Source organism: Aythya marila (genome assembly GCF_965140915.1).
Source record: "Aythya marila genome assembly, chromosome: 1".
Classification (NCBI taxonomy): Eukaryota; Metazoa; Chordata; class Aves; order Anseriformes; family Anatidae; genus Aythya; species Aythya marila.
The window spans coordinates 176,028,318-176,051,312 of NC_139042.1; the positions used below are offsets into that span (position 1 = coordinate 176,028,318).

General features: G+C 45.8%; 1 protein-coding gene across 2 annotated transcripts in view; it reads left to right on the forward strand.

The window, feature by feature from the left end:
* The window catches only part of PRICKLE1 (prickle planar cell polarity protein 1), a 67,534-nt gene that overhangs the window by 40,883 nt on the left and 3,656 nt on the right, over nucleotides 1-22,995 (forward strand). Inside the window, exons 1-7 of one of the 2 annotated variants that reach the window (XM_082764252.1) lie at nucleotides 11,987-12,053; nucleotides 16,748-16,927; nucleotides 19,131-19,244; nucleotides 20,042-20,179; nucleotides 20,653-20,856; nucleotides 21,397-21,583; nucleotides 21,716-22,579. In XM_082764252.1, the coding sequence (XP_082620378.1) occupies nucleotides 16,796-16,927; nucleotides 19,131-19,244; nucleotides 20,042-20,179; nucleotides 20,653-20,856; nucleotides 21,397-21,583; nucleotides 21,716-22,579 (1,639 nt within the window). In that variant the 5' untranslated portion in view covers nucleotides 11,987-12,053; nucleotides 16,748-16,795. Of the gene's footprint in view, nucleotides 1-11,986; nucleotides 12,054-16,747; nucleotides 16,928-19,130; nucleotides 19,245-20,041; nucleotides 20,180-20,652; nucleotides 20,857-21,396; nucleotides 21,584-21,715; nucleotides 22,580-22,995 lie in introns of those variants that run through there. The other variant, XM_082764251.1, reaches the window with a different exon arrangement.

Consider the following 22,995-nt stretch of genomic DNA (forward strand, 5'->3'; position numbering starts at 1 on the left):
GTACAGGAAAAGTTCAGCTAGGGTGTAAAAGAAGAGTGAGGATGAGGAGGTGCTGCATGTGGCCCTTTCTGAGGCTGAACTGGGATCCATGGTCTGTCCAGAAAAGAAGTTGAGTGCCACTGCCTTACGATACTACTGTGGAGGCAAGGTTGTCTTAAACTCTTTGCCAGACATGTTTTAGCAGAGATATTTTTATAACCTAAGATCATGGGAGAACAAAAATAAGAAAACATGCAATTTGGAATTCTTTTGTGTGTGTGTGTGTGTTTTTTTCTCCTTTATCTTTTAAAATAGAGAGGTGATGTGTTCTGTATATGTTCCTTCTCAGCTATTTCCATGGAGAGAGCTGTAGCTGTAAAATCCTTGGCCCCTTGTTATTACGCTACAACGTTCTCTGACAAGGTGACTGTATTTTGACCAGCGCAGAAAAAGAAGTGGGCTGCTTTATGCTTCATCATTGTTCTTCTGATTAATGATGTCACTCTAATTTCTTCTAACACCCCTCCTGTAGGGGTTATGGCTGTGCTCTTTGAAACAGCTGTACAACTATGACAGTAATTAGATCAATTCCAGTGACCGAACTTGGCCTGCTCTCCCCAGAGGGACTCTGCTATTTTGCTTACATCAGTGCCCAGGAGCAAGTGAAAACTAGGCAGAGGAAAACATGGTATTTAGGTGGAAAAGTGGATGTGTCTTTTGGGGAAGAGATGTGGACACTGAAATCTTTAGTGACCAAGTTCCAGTCACTCAGAACAAACTAAGCTACTCAAACTAAGCTACTTTTTTCATGTTTGATGGATGCTGATTTATGGGTGAGTGGAGGCAGCAGTGCTTTCAGCATTCTTGCATTGTTGTCCCTTATCCTGAAACATGCTTTCTTGCAAAATATCCAGAATTTCCCTATACATTTGAACAGTGTAATAGTAATGGCTCAGCTGTTGTCATGGAAAGCTTTTCCTTGCCTCCATTCAATAGTGTCAAAGTAGTGAAATGTTGTTTGTAACACGCTGCTTTACAGTGTTGTCAAAGTAGTCTTCAAATAAGTAATCAATCCTTGCAAGACAGGCTAGCATCAACCCATCTTTCAGATGAGGAAAGCTGACAAAGAATTTAATGGTTCTACTGGAGATTCCCTTATCGCTCTCTATAGGTACCTCAAGGGAGGCTGTAGCGAGGTGGGGGTTGGTTTGTTCTCCCACGTGCCTGGCGACAGGACGAGGGGGAATGGGCTTAAGTTGAGCCAGGGGAGTTTTAGGTTAGATGTTAGGAAGAACTTCTTCACTGAAAGGGTTGTGAGGCATTGGAACAGGCTGCCCAGGGAAGTGGTGGAGTCACCATCCCTGGAAGTCTTCAAAAGACGTTTAGATGTAGAGCTTAGGGATATGGTTTAGTGGGGACTGCTAGCGTTAGGTCAGAGGTTGGACTCGATGATCTTGAGGTCTCTTCCAACCTAGAAATTCTGTGATTCTGTGATTCTGTGAGATTTGTTAGGAGTCACAGAAAAGTGATGCTAAACCTTGATCCATATTGTAGGGTTTAAATTGGTATTGTTTCACTCTATTTTCATCGCTGCTGCATCCTTTATTAAATCTTCTTTATAGATCTAATAATGCAGAAGCTTCATTCTGTCTCATAGATCAGAACTGAAAAGGTAATGTGCAAGCGTCTTGCTGGAAAAATGTGCATTGATTTGATTATTTGATAGTGGATACACTTGCTATGTACAACTCTGCTTCAGGTAGTCGGCGTTGTCCCCCCAAAATAACGTCCACTGTTCAAGCAGTTCAGTCCTTGATGGGATGGACCATGTGCTTAATTATTGCCCTGCTGCTTGGAGCAGAGATTGGCTTTCTAAATGATGGGATTTGCTTTGGGTTCTCATTAAATGTTGTATGCCGTAGTGTGACACACGATATGCCCCGCCGAGTGTCATGTGCTATGATGCTAATCAACATTCAATACCAGAAGAGGAGAGCAGCTGCTCTGCAGTCAGCATGTCTGAACAGTCCTGCGCCCAGCAGGGTATCACTTAATTCACGCTAATGGATGAAGAACTGGCCTCATAACACTTATGTAAATGAGGCTAATGATCAGGGAAAAAATGCAAACTAGTTTTCGTTTATTCATGGAGATAGGTGTAATTATATGCAATAACTGGGTCCAAAAGCTGGCTCTCCATTTGTTGACAGTACAAAATATGAATGGCCCATTGCACCGTTTGTCTCTTGTGAAGTTATTAACTTCACAGAGAAGTTGAAGTATGTACATGTATGTTCTTAAGTTCTCATTGAGAGGGTTACAAGGCTTAATGGGAAAAAGCTACAGATAATTGCATCCCCTGGAGTTGCCTCAGTCATTTTCGCTGTGTGGTAACAGATCTCTATTGAAATCCATTGCTGGGGAGGATCAGCATATTGATTCAGATCCTTGACCTTTTTGTGTTAGCTCCACTGTCCTCTGAAGATCAAAGAAAACTCAAGAGGAGGCAATCTGTCCATTGCTGTTGTGACAGCTGAGGAACAAGATTGTAATTAGGTACAAAAGTCTTATTTTAGCATCTAAAGCCACCATCTTCTGTTTCTCCCAGTCTTCTTCCTCTTCCTTGTTAATGAAATCTGTTGTTTCACTTGTGTGTGTGCTGTCCCAGTGGCACAGCTGGTGCCACTTGGTCTTTCATGCCTTGAGGAATCAATCAGCTATGGTGGCATAGTCTAATGGTATCGAGCAAGATTTGGATCTAGCTGCACTTTTAACAAGTTGTCGTCTATTTGGGTGCTTTGGACAGTGCCAAGTGCACACTTTTGAACCTACGCTACAAGCTAGGTTTGACTACGCAGATGTTCTCTACACAGTGATGTGCAATGAAGTAAATCCAGCCTTAGATCTCATTCAGAAGAGGAAGCTGAGTAGCACTTGAGGCTCTGTGGTCTTGGCATGTGCTCTTGGTATTTTATGTGGTTTAATGCGGTGCAAACTGTAATGCATAAAATTCTACGAGAGCTGTTTTCACTCCCACTGAGCATGCATCTCTCTGGACCTTTGCATGGTAAGGCATGTCAAATTTTAGAGGTTATCTGATCAGCATGATAAGAATTATTTGAGGAAGGACGTTCTAATCTGACTGTATAATGGCACCAGGTTTGTTTAGAAAGCAGTTGTAGTGCTTTCAAGATCAAGATTTCAACAAGGTCAAGATTCTTCTTTCAGTAACTGAATTCTTCTTAAAGGAATTGTAGTTAGTTTAACTAGATTGTGTTTTTTTTTAAAGCCATGTATCTTTTTCTTTCATTTTTTTCCTCCTAATGTCCCCATTCTGTATAACAAATTCTGTTTAGGTCATCTTTCCAATAATGGAGCTTCTGCCATTCTGAAAGTATGTATGGGATATTTGCTGATGTCAGTGCTGGTGCATATGCGATAGCTGCCACTTGTCCAAACCTTCCAGGTAATTCTTGCCCAAATCTCCATCCCTGCTCGTTGTTGAAAAAAAAAAAAAAAAAAAAAAAAAGTGTTTCTTTCTTTAAAACTTACCTGGTGTGAATTGCAGAATACCTTCAGAAGACTAGAGATCTTGTTATGATGTTGGAAGAAAAGTCCAGGCCAGCTGTCAATAGATTGCATTTACAAAAACAATATAATTATCACTGACTCATTACTTTTGCATATCAGGGAAAGAGAATTATGAAGGAGTACCAGTGAAGAGAAAGTAGATGATGACTGAGGAGGGAGGGATATGTGTGAGTGTAACACAAAAATCCAAAGATTACATCAAGTTGGAGAGTTGTGTATGGGGTTATTGTGAAACATTTATTCTCATCTTTCCTCTGCTTGCTAATTGTCTGGGAGTTAAACTTGTCTCAGCAATAATTGTTGTAGGCAAGAAAGCAAGTCAGGAGAATGAGCAGGTTTAAAGCTACTAAATGGTCTAAAACTAAAACTAACATTAGACATATGCTGAAGACTTTTGGTCTTGGTATCTGACAGTTGCTATTGCTTAGACCTGTAAAAACATTATGTCTTGACAAATCACCTGTCAGACATATCTGCAGCCATACAAAGCAGCTATGACATTCAGAGTTTTTACTTAATAAAACCGTGTTTGTCACAACATAGTGTTTTGCCATTAATTTATATTGCTATCTCAAATGCTTGTTTTCAAAACCTGTTTAAGAGATACTGAAGCATTACGTAGTGGGAAGGTTGCATATTTTCTGCTGCCTCATCCTGAAAATGATTGAACTTTTCCCTTATAAGCTGCTGAATTGGAGAAATTAATCTTGAACTATCTTTGAGGAAATGTCTTGACACTTGAGCACCTCTGATGTTGGAACTCACAGCGGCAGTGAAATGCTTCAGTTCATAGTGATTGAATGGCACTTGTTCACTCCTGGTACTCTTTTAAAGCTGACATTACTCCTTCATGGCTGCATGTCCAAAGGAATCCACCTTCCTAAGTAAGCTGGTAAGAAAGAAAAGCTGGGACATATTGGCAAGTCCAGGTGGGTGTAGCTTAAAGCTAGGTGGCTGACAGCAAACTATGAGGTGTCAGGTAATGTCAAACAGTTGCTGTTTCAGCAGCTGACAGTCCCGTAAGGACTTAAGAATAAATGGGTGCTTGTACAAAGGTCACTCGCATCAAGAGCTCCAGTTAAGTGTTCCTAAACAATCTTCACTTGTACTGTATACCTCCTACATAAGGATTTTCATTACTGTGAATAATCTAAAAACTTCGATTCTGAAAAATATACTTAAGTAGTCTTAAGCTTCTGCACATGTTTCTATGAATACGGTTAAGGAAATATCTATTAGAGGCTCCAGACTTGTGTATATTAATGTTGTGTTGGTGATGAGGTGAAGCTTGATATTTAGGGGACTTAAGGTAATTTTCCCTGTTGTAGTCATGATTAAATACCTTTCGGTTTGTGTAGAAAGTCTAATGACTGCTAGCCAAAAAACATAATTAATTTTTATTTGAGTATTGGTTTAGCCGAGATCCTCATTGTTATCCTACTGAAAACCAGGTGTAACTTGCATCTTGAACAGGCATTGCCTGTCCCACTTGGCCTTGAACTTCAAGCAGAATCAATATAAAGAGAAGGAAAGGAGTACTTTTATGTCTCTTCCACCTGATCTAGCTATGTGGTTAAGGGAATACTTGAGAATAGAAACTTGTCTCTTTCTAAAGTCTTTCAACTGTGTCTCTACTAGGCTTGTTGGGTTTAGTTTTTTGTTTTGTGTTTTTTGTTTGTTAGTTAGTTTGTTGGTTTTTTTTTAACTGATCTAGTACGTCTTGGCTAATCTTTCTCCTCAGTTCATACCTTTGTGTCCATAATCCGAGCGGCACTTGGCAGGCAACCGAGAGAAACGCCAGTGAAGCCATCTTCCCTGGCTGCTGTTTGATGTGGTTTTGATGTATCAGTGTAGTTATAATAGCTAGCTACTGCCCAGCAGTGGGACCATCCCTCTGCGCTCACCTCCCATCCCCTCCCTTGTGCCAACAATCTCACACAGCTCATCCTACAATAAACCAGTTCTGGGAGGTAGACCAGCAAAGAAAAACTAATCATACTTAGGGAAAGGAAAAAAAAAAAAAAGAAAGGATGTAACCTCCCAAATCATCATTCCTCATTCTGTTAAGTGGAAAGCTCATTTGAGTTTCCCAGAAAACAGGCTGAATCATAATCCTTGTAGGAAAAGAGAAAACAAGCATAAACCCTGCATGCTTACCCTATATCCTGCTTGGTCATGCAAAGTTAGATTAATGTTAGTTAGGTGAAGTTTGTACTACGGGGAAAACCCCTTTAATGTTGATTTTACCTGGCTAGGCCTGTAAACGGTGGTTGCTTTGGTGCCCATCTTAGGGCAATGGGTTACGTTCCAGTAGTTCCACTAGGAAACCAGACATGGGGATTTTTATTTTTTTTTTTTGTTTTTAGCAAGATGCCAGCTTATGGAGATTAGTAACAAAAATCAAGAAAGCTACCTTAACGAAAGTGGCATAGAGCACGAACTGGCTGGATAGAAGATCAATGAACCTTTGCTGGGGCAGAAGCATGCCCAGCTTCGAGACAGAGCTCTTTGTTTGCTGAGCAAGAAGTGAGAGGATTGTTCCCAGCCTTACTTGGCTGTAATAATTGTTTACCAGTTGATCTTTCTGTGAAAAAAAAAGGAAGAAGAAAAAAAAAAAAAAAAAAAGAAACATTTATCTTCCTTTGGTGATGCCTTTTAGTAGAGTTGAGTGGCCTTCGGTCTTGACAGCCCATATCTCTGGCAGTCTCTTTTTCTCCTTTGCAACTGCTATGCCAAAAGCGAATAAAGGTGTCATGCATCTCCGTATCCATCAGACATATTTTATGTTCTCCTTACTTCACTGTGCCTTGAGGTCAGCCTGTGAGGTTCATTCAATAAAATAAACTAATAGTTAATCAATCATTGTTCTGTCCTATGTGTTTATGGTGCATGGTGCTTTGTATGGGTTTCAGAAAACGGCAGCATAGCACTCTGCTGGCTGCCTGCCTCAGGGGCTGCTAGATTTCCCTCCCTCCCCGGTTTTATGCAACTGGAGGTTACCACAAATCTTTGCAAACCTCAGCTTTGGCTTTAAATTGGGTTTTGTTTTCCCTGAATATAGTGTTGCAGCAGTGGTAGTCAACCTCCATGTCAAACTTTGCCTTCACTTAGGAAAACAACAGGTGATTGAGAGTAAGTCTGGCTTCAGGGCAGACTGTTGAGAAGCACAGCCAGCGATGGGGCAGGCCACGTGCAGCTGGAGCATCTACTCATCCCCAAAACTGTGCTCATTGAGGGTCTGAAGTTCTTTTTTAAATACTGGTTTGTTTCTTTACGTGGATGCCCTGCTCCTGGGATGAATTGCCCTTGAGTAGAAGAGCCCCGCAGAGTTTACACCATTTCCTCTTTTAATCCAAATCGATTCCCAACCCAATTTAGGTGAATCCTGATGGGTTCTTTGGCGGCAAGGCCTGAGAACAGGACCTGACACAGATAAGAGTGACATCATTCAACAACCGCATAGGCTTTGGCATAATAGTTGGCTGAAAAATACCTCAATAAGCACGCAGCGCATTAGCACTGGCTACGCAACGCCTTCCACGTTGCATAATGGTGTTTGTGCTGGTGTGTTATTAAAAAGCCAGGCAACCATCCCACCCTGCGTCAGCTCCGCTACAGGCAAAGCGTCGCAGGCACAAGTTGTTGCAACTCTCTCCATCGTGCCTCGCGCAGCCTGGGAAGCGGGCAGTGATTAACCGAGGGTGTTAATGAGGCCGAGATAGCCCGGCTGGTACCACAGAAGGGTGGCACCTGTAGGCCCCTTGGCCTGTGGCTGCGGCGCTGCTGTGGGCCAGGCCTGGAGAGCCACTGGGCCGTCACTTGCCCACACCGCGTGCAACTGCAAGCTGTGCAGTCAATGAGGATCGAGTCAGAGTGCTGTCTTTGGAGGAGCCTGCCCACAGTGAGGGCAGCGAAGAGGAGTGGAAAGTGAGCGCCCCGACTCAGCCATAAACCTGTGCGGGGCAAAAATGACCTCTTCCTCATTTTTTCACTTGTTGCATTTCACACGCGAGCTTCAGTTTAATCCCCAGCTCTCTCCATCTCTGTTGCACATCATCTTGTGTCTACCTGCCTTTTACCAAGCTGGTTTTCTCTGTGTTTTTAAATTTCACTTAAAAAATAGCAAGGACTCAGACCCTGGAAACATCAGAACTCATGCGGTGCCACCTCCATGCCCTTTCTTTGTAGTATCAAAAAGAAAAACATGGAACAAAAAGAAGCAGTGGCACAGCTGAGGGGCCTCAGCACAGCTGGTGTGCTGGTCTGCCATTTGTAAGTCATCTCCTGAGCAGTGGGTGGTGAGGAGCTGCTCGTGCTGCTCCCTTTCCCCCTCCTCTCTGCCTCTCTGTGGTTCCTAAGACCCCTCCTGGTCCTGATGTGGTGGACCCAGCCCATGCTGGATCCACCATGGAGGGCACATGAGACGGGCAGGAGGAAGCAGGGCTGGACATGGAGAGCACATGGAGGTTGCACCTGTGGCTGTAGGTGAAGACATAAAGAGGTGTGAACCTGCTCTGTAGGCTTATTACGGTCCTTCAAAGCTCCAGCTTTGCTTTAAAGGCATCGGGTGATTATATATAGCGGTAAAATTGTGCAAACTGTTCCTATATATGAAGGCGTACCTCCACGCTCTTAACCTGGAGGAGGCCTAAGGCCTGGTTTGACAAGGTGCTTAAGTGTCTGGAGCTGCCGATGGATGTCCATGGGGCTTTCAGAACACACCAAGGTGAACATAGTTAAATTTCGTTTGTGTTTTTGACATGTAGAGTGGTCTTTAAGGGGTTGGACCTATGTTTCCATTGTGCTAGCATTGGCTAGTTCAGGGAAAAAAAAAAAAAAAACAGCATTTTTTCACTGGGCTGGGGTTTTGCCTAGGGCAGCTTAGACTGCCATGGGACTGCATCCCTCACCCTGACCTCTTTGCTCCCTCAGGGTATAGACCTGGGGCCACTGGAGGTGGAGAGCATCTGAGTGCCATAGAGCTCCCGGTGCTGCAGCCTGAAGTCATGGTCATACATGCTCTGGGCACCTTTCCTAAACTTCCTTGAGGGTATGTATGTACAGGAGCGCACCAGGCCTGGGCTTTGATTTGTGAACAAACCTTTGGAGAGCAGTTGTAATTCCTGTTCTGTGGACTCTTCCCATGCTGTCAGAAATATGCAAAATCCTTCTTGGCTCATTTTGTTTCAAAACATGAAACCTGGTCCTGGTTTATTTTGAATAGTTTTCTCATTGAGTTCTCTGAAATAATTATTACTGACAGATTTCTGTGTTTTTTGTTTTTTTTTGTTTTGTTTTATTCTAGCTTCCATTCACCTTACTGCATACTTTCACCTTTCATAGCTGACTCACTTTTTTTTTTTTTTTAATGGACAGATGAGGTGATGCTTAATTAGAAGTCTTGGAGTGAAGGTGGTGATCATTAAAGGGTGATGATATAGTGGGTGAACTCCTCTGTTTATCCATAGAAGTAATCAGGTGGGTGTTAATGCCACCGTCCTACCCAGAGAAACTGCCTCTAAAGCACAAGAGGTTAATTCATTCCCTGCTCCTTGGTCTCTCTTCTGTGACTGCCAACAAAGGTAGCAATTACTGGTGTTATCTCAAGGGATGTTCTGTGATGTGGATAATTGCGAACTGTGAAACCCCACTGATACTCTGAGCAAATTTCATACAGGCCAGAGAACACGCGTGGCCTGGTCAGTAGTAAAAGAAAGTTGTTACCCAGACTAAATTTGTGCGAAGACCTTGGGGCAAAAGGTTCCATATCCATTACAGATCCCCTCAACCATCCGGTTGTTTAAAGAATTAGCTCTACCCAGCCGGATCCAGGAATGTGGAACGTGCCTTAAAGGGCAGGGAGGTTTGTGATCATCTCTCTCTTTTTTTTTTTTTTCCTTCTTCTTTTATTTTTTTAGGTAACTTCTGTAGCATAGTTTATGCTTGGGATGAAAAGTATTTATGCTGCTGTATTTGTTGTGTAAAAATAAAAAGTCATAGCAACGCATTTGTTCTCTGGAAAGAGCCTGAATCAAAAGAGATAGCCAAGAAATGACTTGCACAATTTGCAAATGCCCAGGGGGAGTTACGATAGTTGATTCTTAGCCTAACATTCAAGGGTACAATTACGATCCAGTGCTTGAGCACTGAAATGCAGCAATATCGGATTAGAAAACACAAAACAAAACCACCCCAAACCAAGTTGAAAGTGATTGACTACTTGAAACAATTTAGCAAAGGGCTGCAGTGGATTTAACAGGAGTTGTACTGGGTTTTTCTGTACTGGTACTTTTAAATCAAAATCAAACGTTTCATTCATACAGACAGTAATTTTAGGAAAATCTTATGACCACATTGTAGGTGATTTCAGGCTAGAAGATCACAATAGTTGGTTTTGCCTGATAATCTTTAAATGCATTGCCCAGAACAATTTAGTAGTTTTTGTGCTCGAGCCAGAAAAACCTGGGAAAAAGAGCAGCGCTGGCAGCTATCTGTGCACGCCCTCAAGCTCTTCGGTCTCAGTGTGTCAGCAAGACTGGGGACAGTCTGGCTGCCCAGAAAAGAGGCTTCAGTAGTCTTTAGGTTTAGGAAACCCTGCAAACTTTTCTGTAGCCACTGAGCTGCACAAGTCCCAGATGAGATACTCCTTCTCGTAGCGTGCTGCGCAGCCAGGGTGAGTCCTTGCTCTAAGGAGGACTGCTGAGCAAAGGTCAGGCACCCCTGAAAAAGGAGAAGACAATATATGCAAATTGTTGTTGGTTAATTCAGTCGTCTAGCAGGGAAGAGTAAACATTATTCCTGACACTTCCATTTTTGATTAATGATGAATGGAATTGGCAGATGTTCAGCTGGCCACCAGATGGGGGCTGTTCAGTCCAACAAACAGAGTAGAAACAGTCTGGGTTTTGTAAAGCCAACACTGACAACCGCTCTGACAAAATCTCTAGTTCATCCAAGCGATGTGCCAACTTTGACCTTAAAACGACTTAGCCATTTAAGAATTGAGGTGGTACAACCAGTGAGACTGCTCATGGCAGGGAAATGGGGTGTGGAGGGGCTGTAGCTGGTTGGTTTTGCCACTGCAGGAGCCACAGCGTGTGGCTTTGATTAGGTGGGGTTGGACCTGTGTGGGACCTCATTCACCTGTTTGCTTGTCAGCCCTGATGAAGAAGGAACACAAAGAAGATGTCAAAGGCAGTGAAGAGCATTTGGCCAGTGCTGGGGCTGGTGAAGTCTGCCGTGCAGATTTTGGAAGCCACCCCAGGCCTCAGGCTGTGGCGGTGCTGGTGGTGTCAGTGGTGGTGGCATGGTAGTGGTGGTATCCCCTCCGCAGGGACACGGGCTGTGGTGGCAGGGCCCTGGCAGCCACAACCTGCGTGCTCAGCCTCGTGTCCCTCCTGGGTGCACCAGGAGCGGGGCTGCTGCTTGGGGCCTTCTCTGGCCACCATTTCCACACCAAGGAGCCCTCTTTGGCTACACGACAGCGTTTGAAGGCCTGGTGGCCGATCAGACTGGGATTGGTGACAGGGATCGGCTGTAGCTGGTGGGCTTTTGGTGACCTTAATCCCGCTCCATCCCACCCCAGCTCTGGGCGTGACGACCAGGCCATGGCCACACATCTCCAGCTGCACGGCATGGCGGGGGGCTGCCAGGGGCACCTCGCTAATAAACGACCTTTGCTAATGACTTCCCGAGGGAAACAAAGAGCAGTGGGGAAGGGGAAGGGGCTGGTGGGGCTCTCATCCTTTGGCTTAAGGCTCAGAGGCACACCCGGAGCCCCCAGCCCCGGCAGGCAGAAAATGTCGCCAGAGCCCGAGCAGCTTGGGTGTCACTGCCCCGGGACAAGGGCTGGGACGCCTCCTTCCCACTTGGGATGTCCTAAAAAGGCGGTGATAGAAAAAGCAGTGATAGCAAAGGCACTGATAGATCGCTTTTTTTTTTTTTTTTTTTTTTTTTTAAGTACACCCCGTGGCGGGACAATCGTTTCCCGGCTCTTATCAGCCCCCAGCTCCCCCCCGGGCGCCTCCCTCACGGCGGTGCCGGGGCAGGGGCCGGGGCAGCCCCCGGGGCACACAATGCAGGGTGGGGTGGGAAACCTATTTCCAGCAGCGGCACGGACAAAAGCGGGCTCGTTAAAAAACACATGTTCGCCGCCTCCCCGCCGCACAAACCGAGCTCTGCCCGGCACCGGGGGCAGCGCTGTGTCCCCCCCCTCATCCCGCAGCAGCCGGGGCCAGGGGCCGGAGCAGGGTGAGGGGCTCGGGTCGGGGGACTCGGGGGGTGGAGGGGGTGTTTTTGGGGAGGAGGAGCCGCTCCGTGCCCGGCCCGCAGCCCCGGGGGAGGGGGCAGTGGGGCGGCACACAGGTATCTGGCGGCGGGCGGGCTGAGGAGGGGAAGGAGGAGCCCCCCCCGCCTCCCCTCCCCTCCTCTCCTCAGCGAGCTTGTGCCTGGCCGCTCCTCCGAGCTCCCCGCTGCAGCCCGAGGTGAGGAGCGGGGATGCTCCGGGGGGGGCCGTGCTGGGGGTCGGGGGCTGGGAGCGCTGCGGGTTTCGCCCCCGGGTCCCCCCGGCGCTGCTCGGGGCTGGGGACCCGCTGAGGGGGGAGGCAGCCCTCCCTCGGGGGGCTCCGCAGCCTGCCCATCTCCCCCCCCAAGCCCCGTCGTGGCCGGAGGGGAGCGGGGGGGGGCCGGGGCTGTGCTGTGCGGAATTTGGGAGCCCCCGGCTCGAAGGAGGGCCGGGAGCCCTAACAAAGGCGGGGGTTGTTCGGGAGCCAACAGGTGACGGGGTGAAACCTGAGCGCCCGTGGAAGTCTGGCTGCTGCTTAAAACGGAATTATAGAAACAAAAAAAATAGAAAAATATCAATGGGGGTGCTGTAAAAGGCTGGGATCCTGTCTCGCTGGGGCCGTGCGGGACGGTTTAGGGAGCGGGGGGGGGATTCCCTGTGTGTCCCCCCTGCCGTCGGGGGGCGTTGCGCGGGGCCCCGAAACAAGCAGGTGGCTGTCACCCGGCCAGCCCTGATAGGTGTGATATGTGCGATATGTGCGATATGCATCTCGCGTCCCCTCCGGCCCCGGTAACAAGCTTTCTAACAAAAAAACTCGTTAACCAATTTGCCCCGCAGGACGCAGGGAGGCGGCAGGGGGTGGGCAAGGAGCTGCCCCCACCACCCCCCGGCTGGCACAGCCGGACCCCCTCCGGCCGGTGTGGGGTCGTGGTGGAGAGTAACAGCGAGGTAGAGACCCCTGGGCAAGGACAGCCTTGTCCCGCCGAGAAATGGGTCCCCTGGTCTCAGAGGTATCCCCATGCAGCTTTTTGGGAGGTAGTATTTGAGCAGAGCTGAAGCCCCGAGACGTTGCACAGACTACAGAAGCAAAACTGGCTGCGCTATGGAGATGTCATGGCACGAGTAGAAAGACCACCTTTCTACCCTTCCCTTAGAAAGCATTTATTTTTTCAGCTGGTGTTTACGTTCATCTGAATCCTCCTTAGGACGTGATCATTTCAAACAGCCTCGCTTTGAAGGAGGAGTGCGGTGGGGGGGCAGGCAGGGAGGAAGGACCCCGTAGGCTGGAAACGCAAAACCAAATTGCACTCGAGCAGGAGAGGAAGGAGGACTTCCAGAGCAGTAATTGCTGAAATAGTTGGGCAAACAGCTTGCTGTTAAGCTGTGCCGTTTTTAGAAACCTCGCTCTCAGCAACGCCACAATATTTGCAGCGCGGCCGTGTTGGTTTATGGTGTGGTGTCGGGTGGTTTATGGCTTGGTGTCAGTGCTGTGGTGGTGTTTTTCTCCCAAAGTGAGTGCTGTCCTTCGGGTTACCCCGTCTCGCTGGGATTTACGGACCTGGCTTTAAACGCTCCCAGTCACCTTGTGTGGGGAGGAGCACCCCCATGGCAAAGTCGCATCTCACAGTTAGAGCTCAGGTACATTTTTCCCTTATTCTCTACCAGCCGTACCATCAACCCACCCTGTGTCGTAGGGAAAATGAGCCTATGGGTCTGTGGTTCTCTCACACTGCCCAAAATGAATGGGTAAAAGGTGACCCAGGCAGATCAATCTTTGTGGAAAAGCTGCACTGACTCTTATCTACTTCTGGAATTAGGCAGCTGTCCTGCCTTTACGTCCCTGTGGTATGCCTGCAATCCGAGCAGCACCCGGCACTGCTTCTTGCCGTATAGAAGTAGCACATAGCCTTCGTGTTCAGAAATCCTCAGGAAAGTTACCGGGTCTACATCCCTTCAGATTTTATTTTGAATTTTGTTTTTCCTTGTCAGCTGGAGAAATTAAGCCAGCAGAGTCAATCTTCGATCTAACAGAGAGCGACTCTCAACCTTGTTACGGACACGATGCTGAGCATTTGCTGTGGTGTGAACAGGCTGGGGTGCACTTGAGGGCTGGCAAGGCTGAGTGTCTCTCTGGTGAAGCTTAATTTTGGGTTTGCTCCCGATGGCATGGCCGAGGTCACCCTGCCTACTAAAACGTTGACAGAGGTGTTTTGTCTGGTGACTCCTTTGATTCGTGGGTTTTCTGGCAGGAGTCGGTGCTTGAAAAGTGGCTGCTGGATCAGCAAGGTTCCCATGACACAAAGCCGCAGGAATTGGGAGCATCAGCTCAGACTTGTTAGCGGCACGTGATCGTGCACTGGCCATCTAGCACCTCAGCGGGGAAATTGCGAGGCAGTGCATCTGCTGCTAGGATCATGTCAGATGGTCATGGACTTCTCAGCCATGCCCATCGTGATGAAGGATTTTATTCTTCAGAACTACTTGGGTATAGATGATGTGGGACACCAGATGCTGACCCTGGCATCGCCGTCCTTCTGCAGCAGTCAGCACTGTCGCTTTTTTTGCTGTCAGAGATTTCTTAGCTGTATGGCAGTATTGCCCTGTCCCTCCGCGCCCCAGCTTTCCACAAAGAGTAACAACGAGCATACTGACGGCTGACTTCAGGCCCTGAAGGACATGGGCTGGGGGAGCAGTTGTGCACCGCTGACTGCCCCGTTATTTGTTTGTGAAGGAAGGGGGTCTGGTGTGCAGCAGGATGTCTGCCTGCACTTTAAATATACAGGATTGAGCCTTTAGGGGGTTGTTTTTTGATTCAGCTCATACGTTGCTTTCTCAGTAGACAATCCAGGACTTCCTGTCACTTTTCTACTAGTGAATAAGGCAACGCAAATCCTTTAATGTGACTGATCCACTAACACTGTCACGTCACTGACAGTGGATATTCGTACCCAGGGCTTTGGCTTCAACTCACTAACCAGCCGTGAGTGATTGGCACCTCTTTGAAATGACTGCGTTGAAAGGTCAGCGTCTGAGCAGCAGAAGAGCAAAATGAGGGAAAGGTCTCCTAGGGTAAAGCCAAAGGTGTTAGTGGGAGCACGATCTACCTGTCTGTGGTGCTGTTAATACGCAGAATAACAAGTGTAGGGGGTTGGTTTCACTCGCCGTCCTTGGCAGGGACGTGTGGTGATGCTAAGCTACAAGTTGCTTTGTAAATCTTCAGTTGTTCACCTAAACTAAGGTTTCCAAAACTTGCCTGACATCTGAGAAGCTCTGTAAGAAGCAGCCTGTTCCTAAAGGGCGGGTTTGTGTGCCCCATAAAATACCAGGTAAATGTTGTATTACAGTGCAGCTACGCAGTGTAATCGTAGCGTGTTGGCATCCTAGCAGCACACCAAAAATAGCACATATGTCTTCAAACCAAAAGTTTTGGAGCAAAGTTAACAAGTTACATTTTTTTGAGCACTGGCCCAGTGGAGTAGTTAAGTAATCCCACCTCGTTTTATTGGGTGTGGGAACGTACAGACATACTGAAACCGGGGGCAGATAGAACGTGTAATACCGAGTATCATCATTTCTCCAAGCTTGTAACTTCATGTGCATGTGGCTGCTTTCTACTGAGCAGGTTTGGGTCTGCATGAGGCACCAATTACCCAGCGTGGCACTTGCTGGGGCCTCGTGTAAAGGAGGAGAAGCCCCCGGTGTGCAGGGAGCAGGATGCCTGGGTACCAGGTCTGGTATTTTCCTTCCACCTGCGGTCCAGCAGCAGCTTGTTTCCTCTGATATGACAGAGATGGCACGGGACATGCCTGGAGCTGCTAGGTTGCTCTCCCCTTTAGACCCAGCAGCAAGGTTATTTGTGGAGGGGATGAGGGTTTTCTGCAGCTGCCCAGCAGCTCAGGTCTGGTGCTGCCACAACTGCATCCCAGTTTGGTGGACGGGTGGAGAAAACTGCCTGAAATGGGCAGCATAGCGTGAAGGCAAGCTTGTTTCCACGCTCAGGTGTTCAGGGTGTCTGTCCTGGCAGAGCACATCCTCTCTGGTTTTGGCAGTCGGTATTTCACTGAAACTCCCGATCCGAATTTCCTAAGAACTCTTGTTTGAATTAATGTAAGATATTTATCTTAATAAGCGTTTTACTGCAGAAAGCTGCGGATGTTGGTGAGAGCCGCCTTTGCCAGTTGTGACTCAAAATGATCCCACTGATATTAAGCTTTGTAGGCTTCATGAATCAACAGAAGCATCTCCCTGTAGGGTTTTAAATTAACAGAACAATCATGATGCATTTTACAGAGCCTAATCTGGCATAATTGGATTTCAGATATTTAACTGGACCAACACCCTTCCGCTCTGATACAGCTAAAACGAGGATCTCGGAGGAATCTAGCAGACATTCATTGCTTTATGCCTACCTTGTTAAAAACAGGATGCTACTTGCACAGCTGTCTTTCCCCACGGATTTCTTTAGGGTTTGATGAGCAGTTTTCGTGTCTTCTGTGCTACTAGATTAGTAGTGACTTCGGATAGAGTTCATCTCATTTGTTTTATGAGCATTTATTTCATGAGTCTTTCCTATTTATGTGTACGTATAATCTGTAATGTCAGATGAGCAGAAATGTAAGAAGGTGAGCATAAATGCTGAAACAGGTATCGGCTGCCAGGCGTGGTGATGGGTGTCTAGTTTGTTTTTTCTTGGGTAGGTGTGTGGTGGTTTTTGTGTGTTTTTGAGAGCTCATTGGAATATTTCTGAATTGCTTGTAGCAAGTTGTAATGATGCTCCGATAATCTGTGTTCTGGCCAGCACAAGGAACTCTAAACTGTTGTAAGATCATTTGCGCTGATAATTAGTTGTTGCGTGTTGAAGTTTATTAAAGCTCTGTTAATCTTTTCTTCCAGATCAATTGCTTGATGAGCTGCAGCTGAAATATTTAACACTTCACACTTATGCCCTTGGAGATGGAGCCCAAAGCTAACAACCTCGTTTTTGGGTGTCAGCGAAGCTCAACGTCTGATGATGACTCTGGCTGTGCCTTGGAAGAATATGCCTGGGTCCCCCCAGGCCTTAGACCAGAGCAGGTACTGCCTGTGGTTCTGCATTATTAAAATAAGCCCCATACAGACTGTCTAAGGGAGCGATAGCAAGCCTTACTGAATCCTTGTAATATAAAACCCAAATTCACCTAGAACCCTTCACCTCGTTTTGTTTCCCATTCCAATCAGGCTGCCCCAAGGGAACTTAATATCCTCAGCATTGAGGAGTTTATAGTCCCCAAGATTTTTCAATAAATACATGCCACAGAGGTATGTATTGTCAAATCTAAAAGTAGCAGGGAATTTTGCTTTCTCTCTAAAGCAAGCTGTTAGGTTTAATTGAAGCTCGTGGCACGGTGCTGTTTGTACAGACGCAGTTAAGCAGTGACCATCTCTTTAAATAATTGGGCATTTGACATCGGGAACGCTGCTGCAGCATACATAATGAAGGCATTCTGTCACTGTGACAATTACTAATGTGCTTAACGCTTGTTTAAGTGGCGGTGTGCCTGCCATTTGTTCATACCAGCTTCTCCTCTGCCTTCCCTGCAGCCAGCACTGTGGGCTGGTTGGGCTGTTCCTCCCCCTCTCCCTTTTCTTTATCCACTACATCACAATGCAGTGGAAATAGGTGAAATTGCTGATGAGAGAGCTGCTCTAGGAAACCAAATCTAGACATATTCGTCTACTTGATGTTGTTATAACTGTACCGAAGCTGTGCATTCCCCAACACCCAGAACTGGGGTGTCCATGTTGAAGGGGCTGAGACTTCCTAGCACTAGAAGACTTCCTAGAGGAGGCAGAGCTGCTCTTGGCCAGCTGGCAAGTTATTGCAGTCTGTAGATATGGAGGTGCATCCTTCTTGTGGTACAGAGATTTTTCGTAGTTGTGAATAAAGTCATGTCAGCAGGAACGGCAAATAACGGGCTATTTTTAGGGAAATTCTTTTTATTGCTTGCTTAAGCATATATATGAATCCCGATGAATCAGACCTTAAGGCAACCAGCAAGCTAATGTTCTGTCAGAACAATTAAGTAAATTCCATAAAATATCCCCATAATCAAGCTAGCTCAAACTCATTAAAGATTTCTTTTTTCGAAGAAGAATGACTTAATTTGAGAACAGGGCAATAAACTGAGAGAAGGGCATAAAGTGTCTTTCAGGCTTAACTTTGTACTGCGTGTCGTTATCTTTTCCTGCAGCTTCTTGAAGCGCAATCAGTACTAAGAGGACTTCTGATGTTTAAATTTTGGTTAAATGAAAGCCAAATAATGTTTCATACAACCTTTCCCATATAATTTTGATTGCTTCCTGACTGATTGCTGCCTCTTTTTCATCTGTCTCGCACAGTAATAAGCTGTTGACCTAAGCATTATTTAAATCTGGATGGCAAGTAATATTTTTTGCCAATAGTCGGCTCTTATTTACAGCCCCAGGCCTCGTGACAAGCTGGAAACTGCATAGGAAAAACAATAAATCTGAAGCTGTTCCACAAAAATATTTTTTGCCACCGGGCTTTGTCATAGCATTCATTACAGTTTTCCTGTCATAATTTGCTTCTGGGGGGAAAAAAAAAAAAAAAAGAGTGAAGATTGATAGGTGTGTACACCCAATATTGATTTCTTTATCAAAAACAAGCAGCCCATGAAAATTTCATAGTTCATTTGCATCCGACTGAAATGTGCCTGGATCCAGCCTTCTCCCACGGGAAGGATGTTTCCACCTTCTTACCAAAGGCCACATGGAAGCAATGAAAGCTGATGCTCCGGGTGAACCTGATCAGCGGGAGGCTACAAAACAGCTTTTGTCTCAACAATGTGTAAAATGCACAGAGCAAATTAAATTTGTTTACACAGCGCCTGTTTTCTGGAAAGCGTCGTGCCTTGTGTGGTAAATTGTAGAGGGAAACTTGGAATTTCAGCTGGGCTGTTGACCAGCCCTGAAGGGGGGTGGGAATAATGAGAACATTAAATGTGCATAATTTACGATACCCCCTAATTGTCAGTGCAAATTGCATTCCAGAAAAGCAATTCAGCAGCTTGGTGCTAGTTTTATCAGAGACGAGCCAGGTTTGCTGAGTTGGTTCATCTGGGCCTCGTATTTTCAGCACAAATCCTGTCACAGGTCTAATGTAGCATAGCCTCCTTCCTTTGTAAGTGGGACTTGAGATAAAACAGTAGCCGAAGGTCGCGTGCGGTGCTCGGGTGATGTGTGTCTCCTGGTCTGACTTCACGTTGCTCCTGTGCAGGTACAACTGTATTTTGCCTGCCTGCCAGAGGAAAAGGTCCCTTACGTGAACAGCCCCGGAGAGAAGCACAGAATTAAACAGCTCCTCTATCAGCTGCCACCCCATGATAACGAGGTAACCGGGGAGCCTGGGGGTGCACGGTCAGGATATAGGTCTCTCTCGCCTCCTCTGTGTGAATTACCTTCCTGCATGTTTGTTACAAGCCTAAAACACGGCTTGTGCTGGCATCTGACCTGTGCACCAGCCCGGCGCGTACACTGAACCCATTGTCTAGCTCTGCATTTCGCTGCCGTGCAGATAAGAGCTGTCTGGAAGGACACTGCCTTTTCTTGTCAGGAAGGTTGGTGTCACTGCAATAAACTTAACACAAGTCGGTTTTATAGTGTTTGCAGCCACCCACCAATTACCAGGAGCCTACAAATTCCTGGGATTTCATTGTAGCACACAAAAAGGATGCTTTGTGATAGTAAAAGGTTTGCATCTCAGATATGCAGTGTAATTTGGAGTAGAAGTGGAAATAACAAACAAACTCTTTGTAAGAAAAGGAGGCGGGGGTGTCAATGCTTAAGATCTTGTGTACTGCAATATTTAGTGCAGGCACTTCACCATAAATCTAAAGGATAGTGTTATGGATGAACCTGATTTAGGTTCATTCCATTATTATGGAATTGCCTTTTAAAAATGTTATTCCTTGCCTGGACAACGCTTTAGTTTGCAAAACCTCTCTATACTAGGCTTGTATTGTGCCATATTAACTAAATACTAAAGCTGTAGAGAAGACAAGCTAGAGAAGTTTAATGATGATTGCCAGCATGCCTGAAAAATTTCTTGCATATTATGTGCTTGCTCATTGCGATGTTATTTTAAAAGCTCGGTACCTAAAGGAAGTTCTTCTGTGTTTTCACTGGAAGGTGCGATACTGCCAGTCTTTAAGCGAAGAAGAAAAGAAGGAGCTGCAGATGTTCAGTTCCCAGCGCAAAAAGGAGGCGCTCGGCCGAGGCACTATTAAACTCCTCTCGAGAGCAGTGATGCATGCTGTCTGTGAACAGGTAACGCCACTGGTGCCCCGAGCCAAGCGGCGGTCTCAGTAATATCTCAATATTAAATGTAGGCTTATTTCTGTCTACACCTGAGCATACATATATATAAATAGGGTATTTGTGAAACTGCATATGAATAGAAAGAAGGTAGCACTTGCTTAAGGAAAACAACCTTTGATACTAGCAATGAACTGAATCTTTGACATATTTGCTACTGTTGTTGACTCGTACTAACTTATATTAAAATAATGACAAGTGAAAAACAGGCATCCCTTTCAAAACATTATAATAAACTTCTATTCACACAAGTTTTGTTGATGCACAGAATTGTCTAGCCCAAGTTTGAAAATATATTTTTTTCCCTTCATGTCAAATTTTGGAATAAAACCTTCACGTTGGGTTTGGTGTTTTAATTTAGTTTAAATGCCAGAAGCTAGCGGTCTGTGATATGAAGTATGTTCTCTTTCTCTTCTTGTTCCTAGTGTGGTACAAAAGTAAACGGCGGCGAAGTTGCAGTTTTTGCCTCGAGAGCTGGCCCTGGTGTGTGCTGGCATCCATCGTGTTTTGTATGCTTCACGTGTAATGAGCTTCTCGTTGACCTTATCTACTTCTACCAAGATGGAAAAATTCACTGCGGCAGACACCACGCTGAACTTCTGAAGCCTCGATGTTCAGCCTGTGATGAGGTAAAATTTACATTTTACAGCCAAACCACCACCCGTCATTGTTCAGCTAACAAACTGCATCGCTTGCCTGGGCAATTACTGAAGGCAGATGCATTCCTTCAAGCAGTAAGGACTGTCCTGCACAGATGTGTTTGAAAGCGGAGGGGTGTGCCATTTCTTGTCAGAACAGCAATACAACAAGCAGTGTGATTGAATTTAGAAAACAGGTACCTGTTTGTATTTAGAACTGAATCTTGTAGATTAAATTAAAACAAGAATCTATACAAATATTCCAAAATATCGTAACATCAGCTTCTTTGTTCTTACCTTCTTTTTTTTTTTGCTTTAAAAAGTATTTTTTTCTCCTTTTTTTGCTGTTTAAGAAAATATCAGAATGCCACAGTTGTTATAGGCAATTGTCATTTTAGCTTTGTACTCAAAAGCCAGCTAAACAAAAAATAAATAAGCATGTTAACTGCACAAACAGGGTATTTTGTTTGTTTTAAGTCCCGAGGGGATGTTTTGTCCACTTAACTAAGAGTTCGCTTTTCTCTCCGAAAGATCATTTTTGCCGATGAGTGCACAGAAGCTGAGGGTCGCCACTGGCACATGAAACACTTCTGTTGCCTCGAGTGTGAGACGATCCTGGGAGGCCAGAGGTACATCATGAAGGACGGGCGACCCTTCTGCTGTAACTGTTTCGAATCGCTTTATGCGGAATACTGTGAGACCTGCGGGGAGCACATTGGTAAGTATGTCCTTTATAACTTACAAATTAAGGGAAAGCCAATTTATGGAAAAAAAAATCACATTCCAGAAGTGTGAATTCTGCAAGTAGTTTTTGAGAGAACCCAAAGCATTGTTTGTTCTCCTTTTCCAGGTGTTGACCATGCCCAGATGACCTACGATGGACAGCACTGGCATGCTACGGAGGCTTGCTTTTCTTGTGCTCAGTGCAAGACCTCTTTGCTTGGCTGCCCTTTCCTTCCGAAGCAAGGGCAGATCTACTGCTCAAAAACCTGCAGCTTGGGTGAGGACGTTCATGCCTCCGACTCTTCTGACTCCGCGTTTCAGTCTGCTCGATCGAGAGACTCCAGGAGGAGCATTCGCATGGGCAAGAGCAGCCGCTCGGCTGACCAGTGCCGCCAGTCTCTCCTCCTGTCGCCAGCCCTCAATTACAAGTTTCCTGGTCTGTCAGGCAACGCCGATGATACTCTTTCTCGCAAGCTGGATGACTTAAGCCTTTCAAGGGAAGAGGCCAGCTTTGTTAATGAAGACTTCTGGAAAGGAAGAGTGGAGCAAGAAATGCCCGAGGACCCTGAAGAATGGGCTGAACACGAAGACTACATGACTCAGCTCCTTCTGAAGTTTGGTGATAAAAGCCTCTTCCAGCAACCTGCTGAGGTAGACATTAGATCAAGCGACCACTGGATTTCTGACAGCATTGTCAAGAGCAAGTTGGACTTGAAAAAAAATAACCCAAGCCTAGCAAGTAAGAAGTATCAATCAGACATGTACTGGGCCCAGTCCCAGGATGGCCTGGGTGACTCCGCGTATGGCAGCCATCCGGGTCCTGCCAGCAGCAGGAAGATCCAGGAGCTAGACATGGAGCACGGGGCATCGGGATACAAACATGACCAAACACCGTGGTACGGAGGGTCACTGGAATGTTTGTCTGATCTGAAACAGCAAGAACAAAGCGTTCGAGACTCGATGGATTCTTTGGCTTTGTCCAACATAACAGGTAATGGGGGGAAATTGCATGGCTTTGATGCAGAGGTCAACCAAAGCATGGATGTTGTAGTACTTTGAACTAAGACTGGTCATATTTGTGATTCTTTTAAAAAGCTTTCACAGCAGGCGATGCATTATATGTTTGATACGCTTTTATCAAGCACATAATTCTTCCATGAGATACACGTCTGCTATTTAAATTCTTTTCCTTTTGAATTCTTTTCTTTGCTTGTAACAATAACAACAAAAAACACAACAAAACATGATATCAAACTGAGTAAGAATGTTCTCGAACTATTCATTTGTTATATACAAACCACAACCTCAAGCAAATTCTGTACCGTAAGTACAAGAAGTTTCATTCTATACTAGGATCGTATTGAAGATAATCCGCAAAACACTGTAGATAGTTTCCTGATTTGCTTG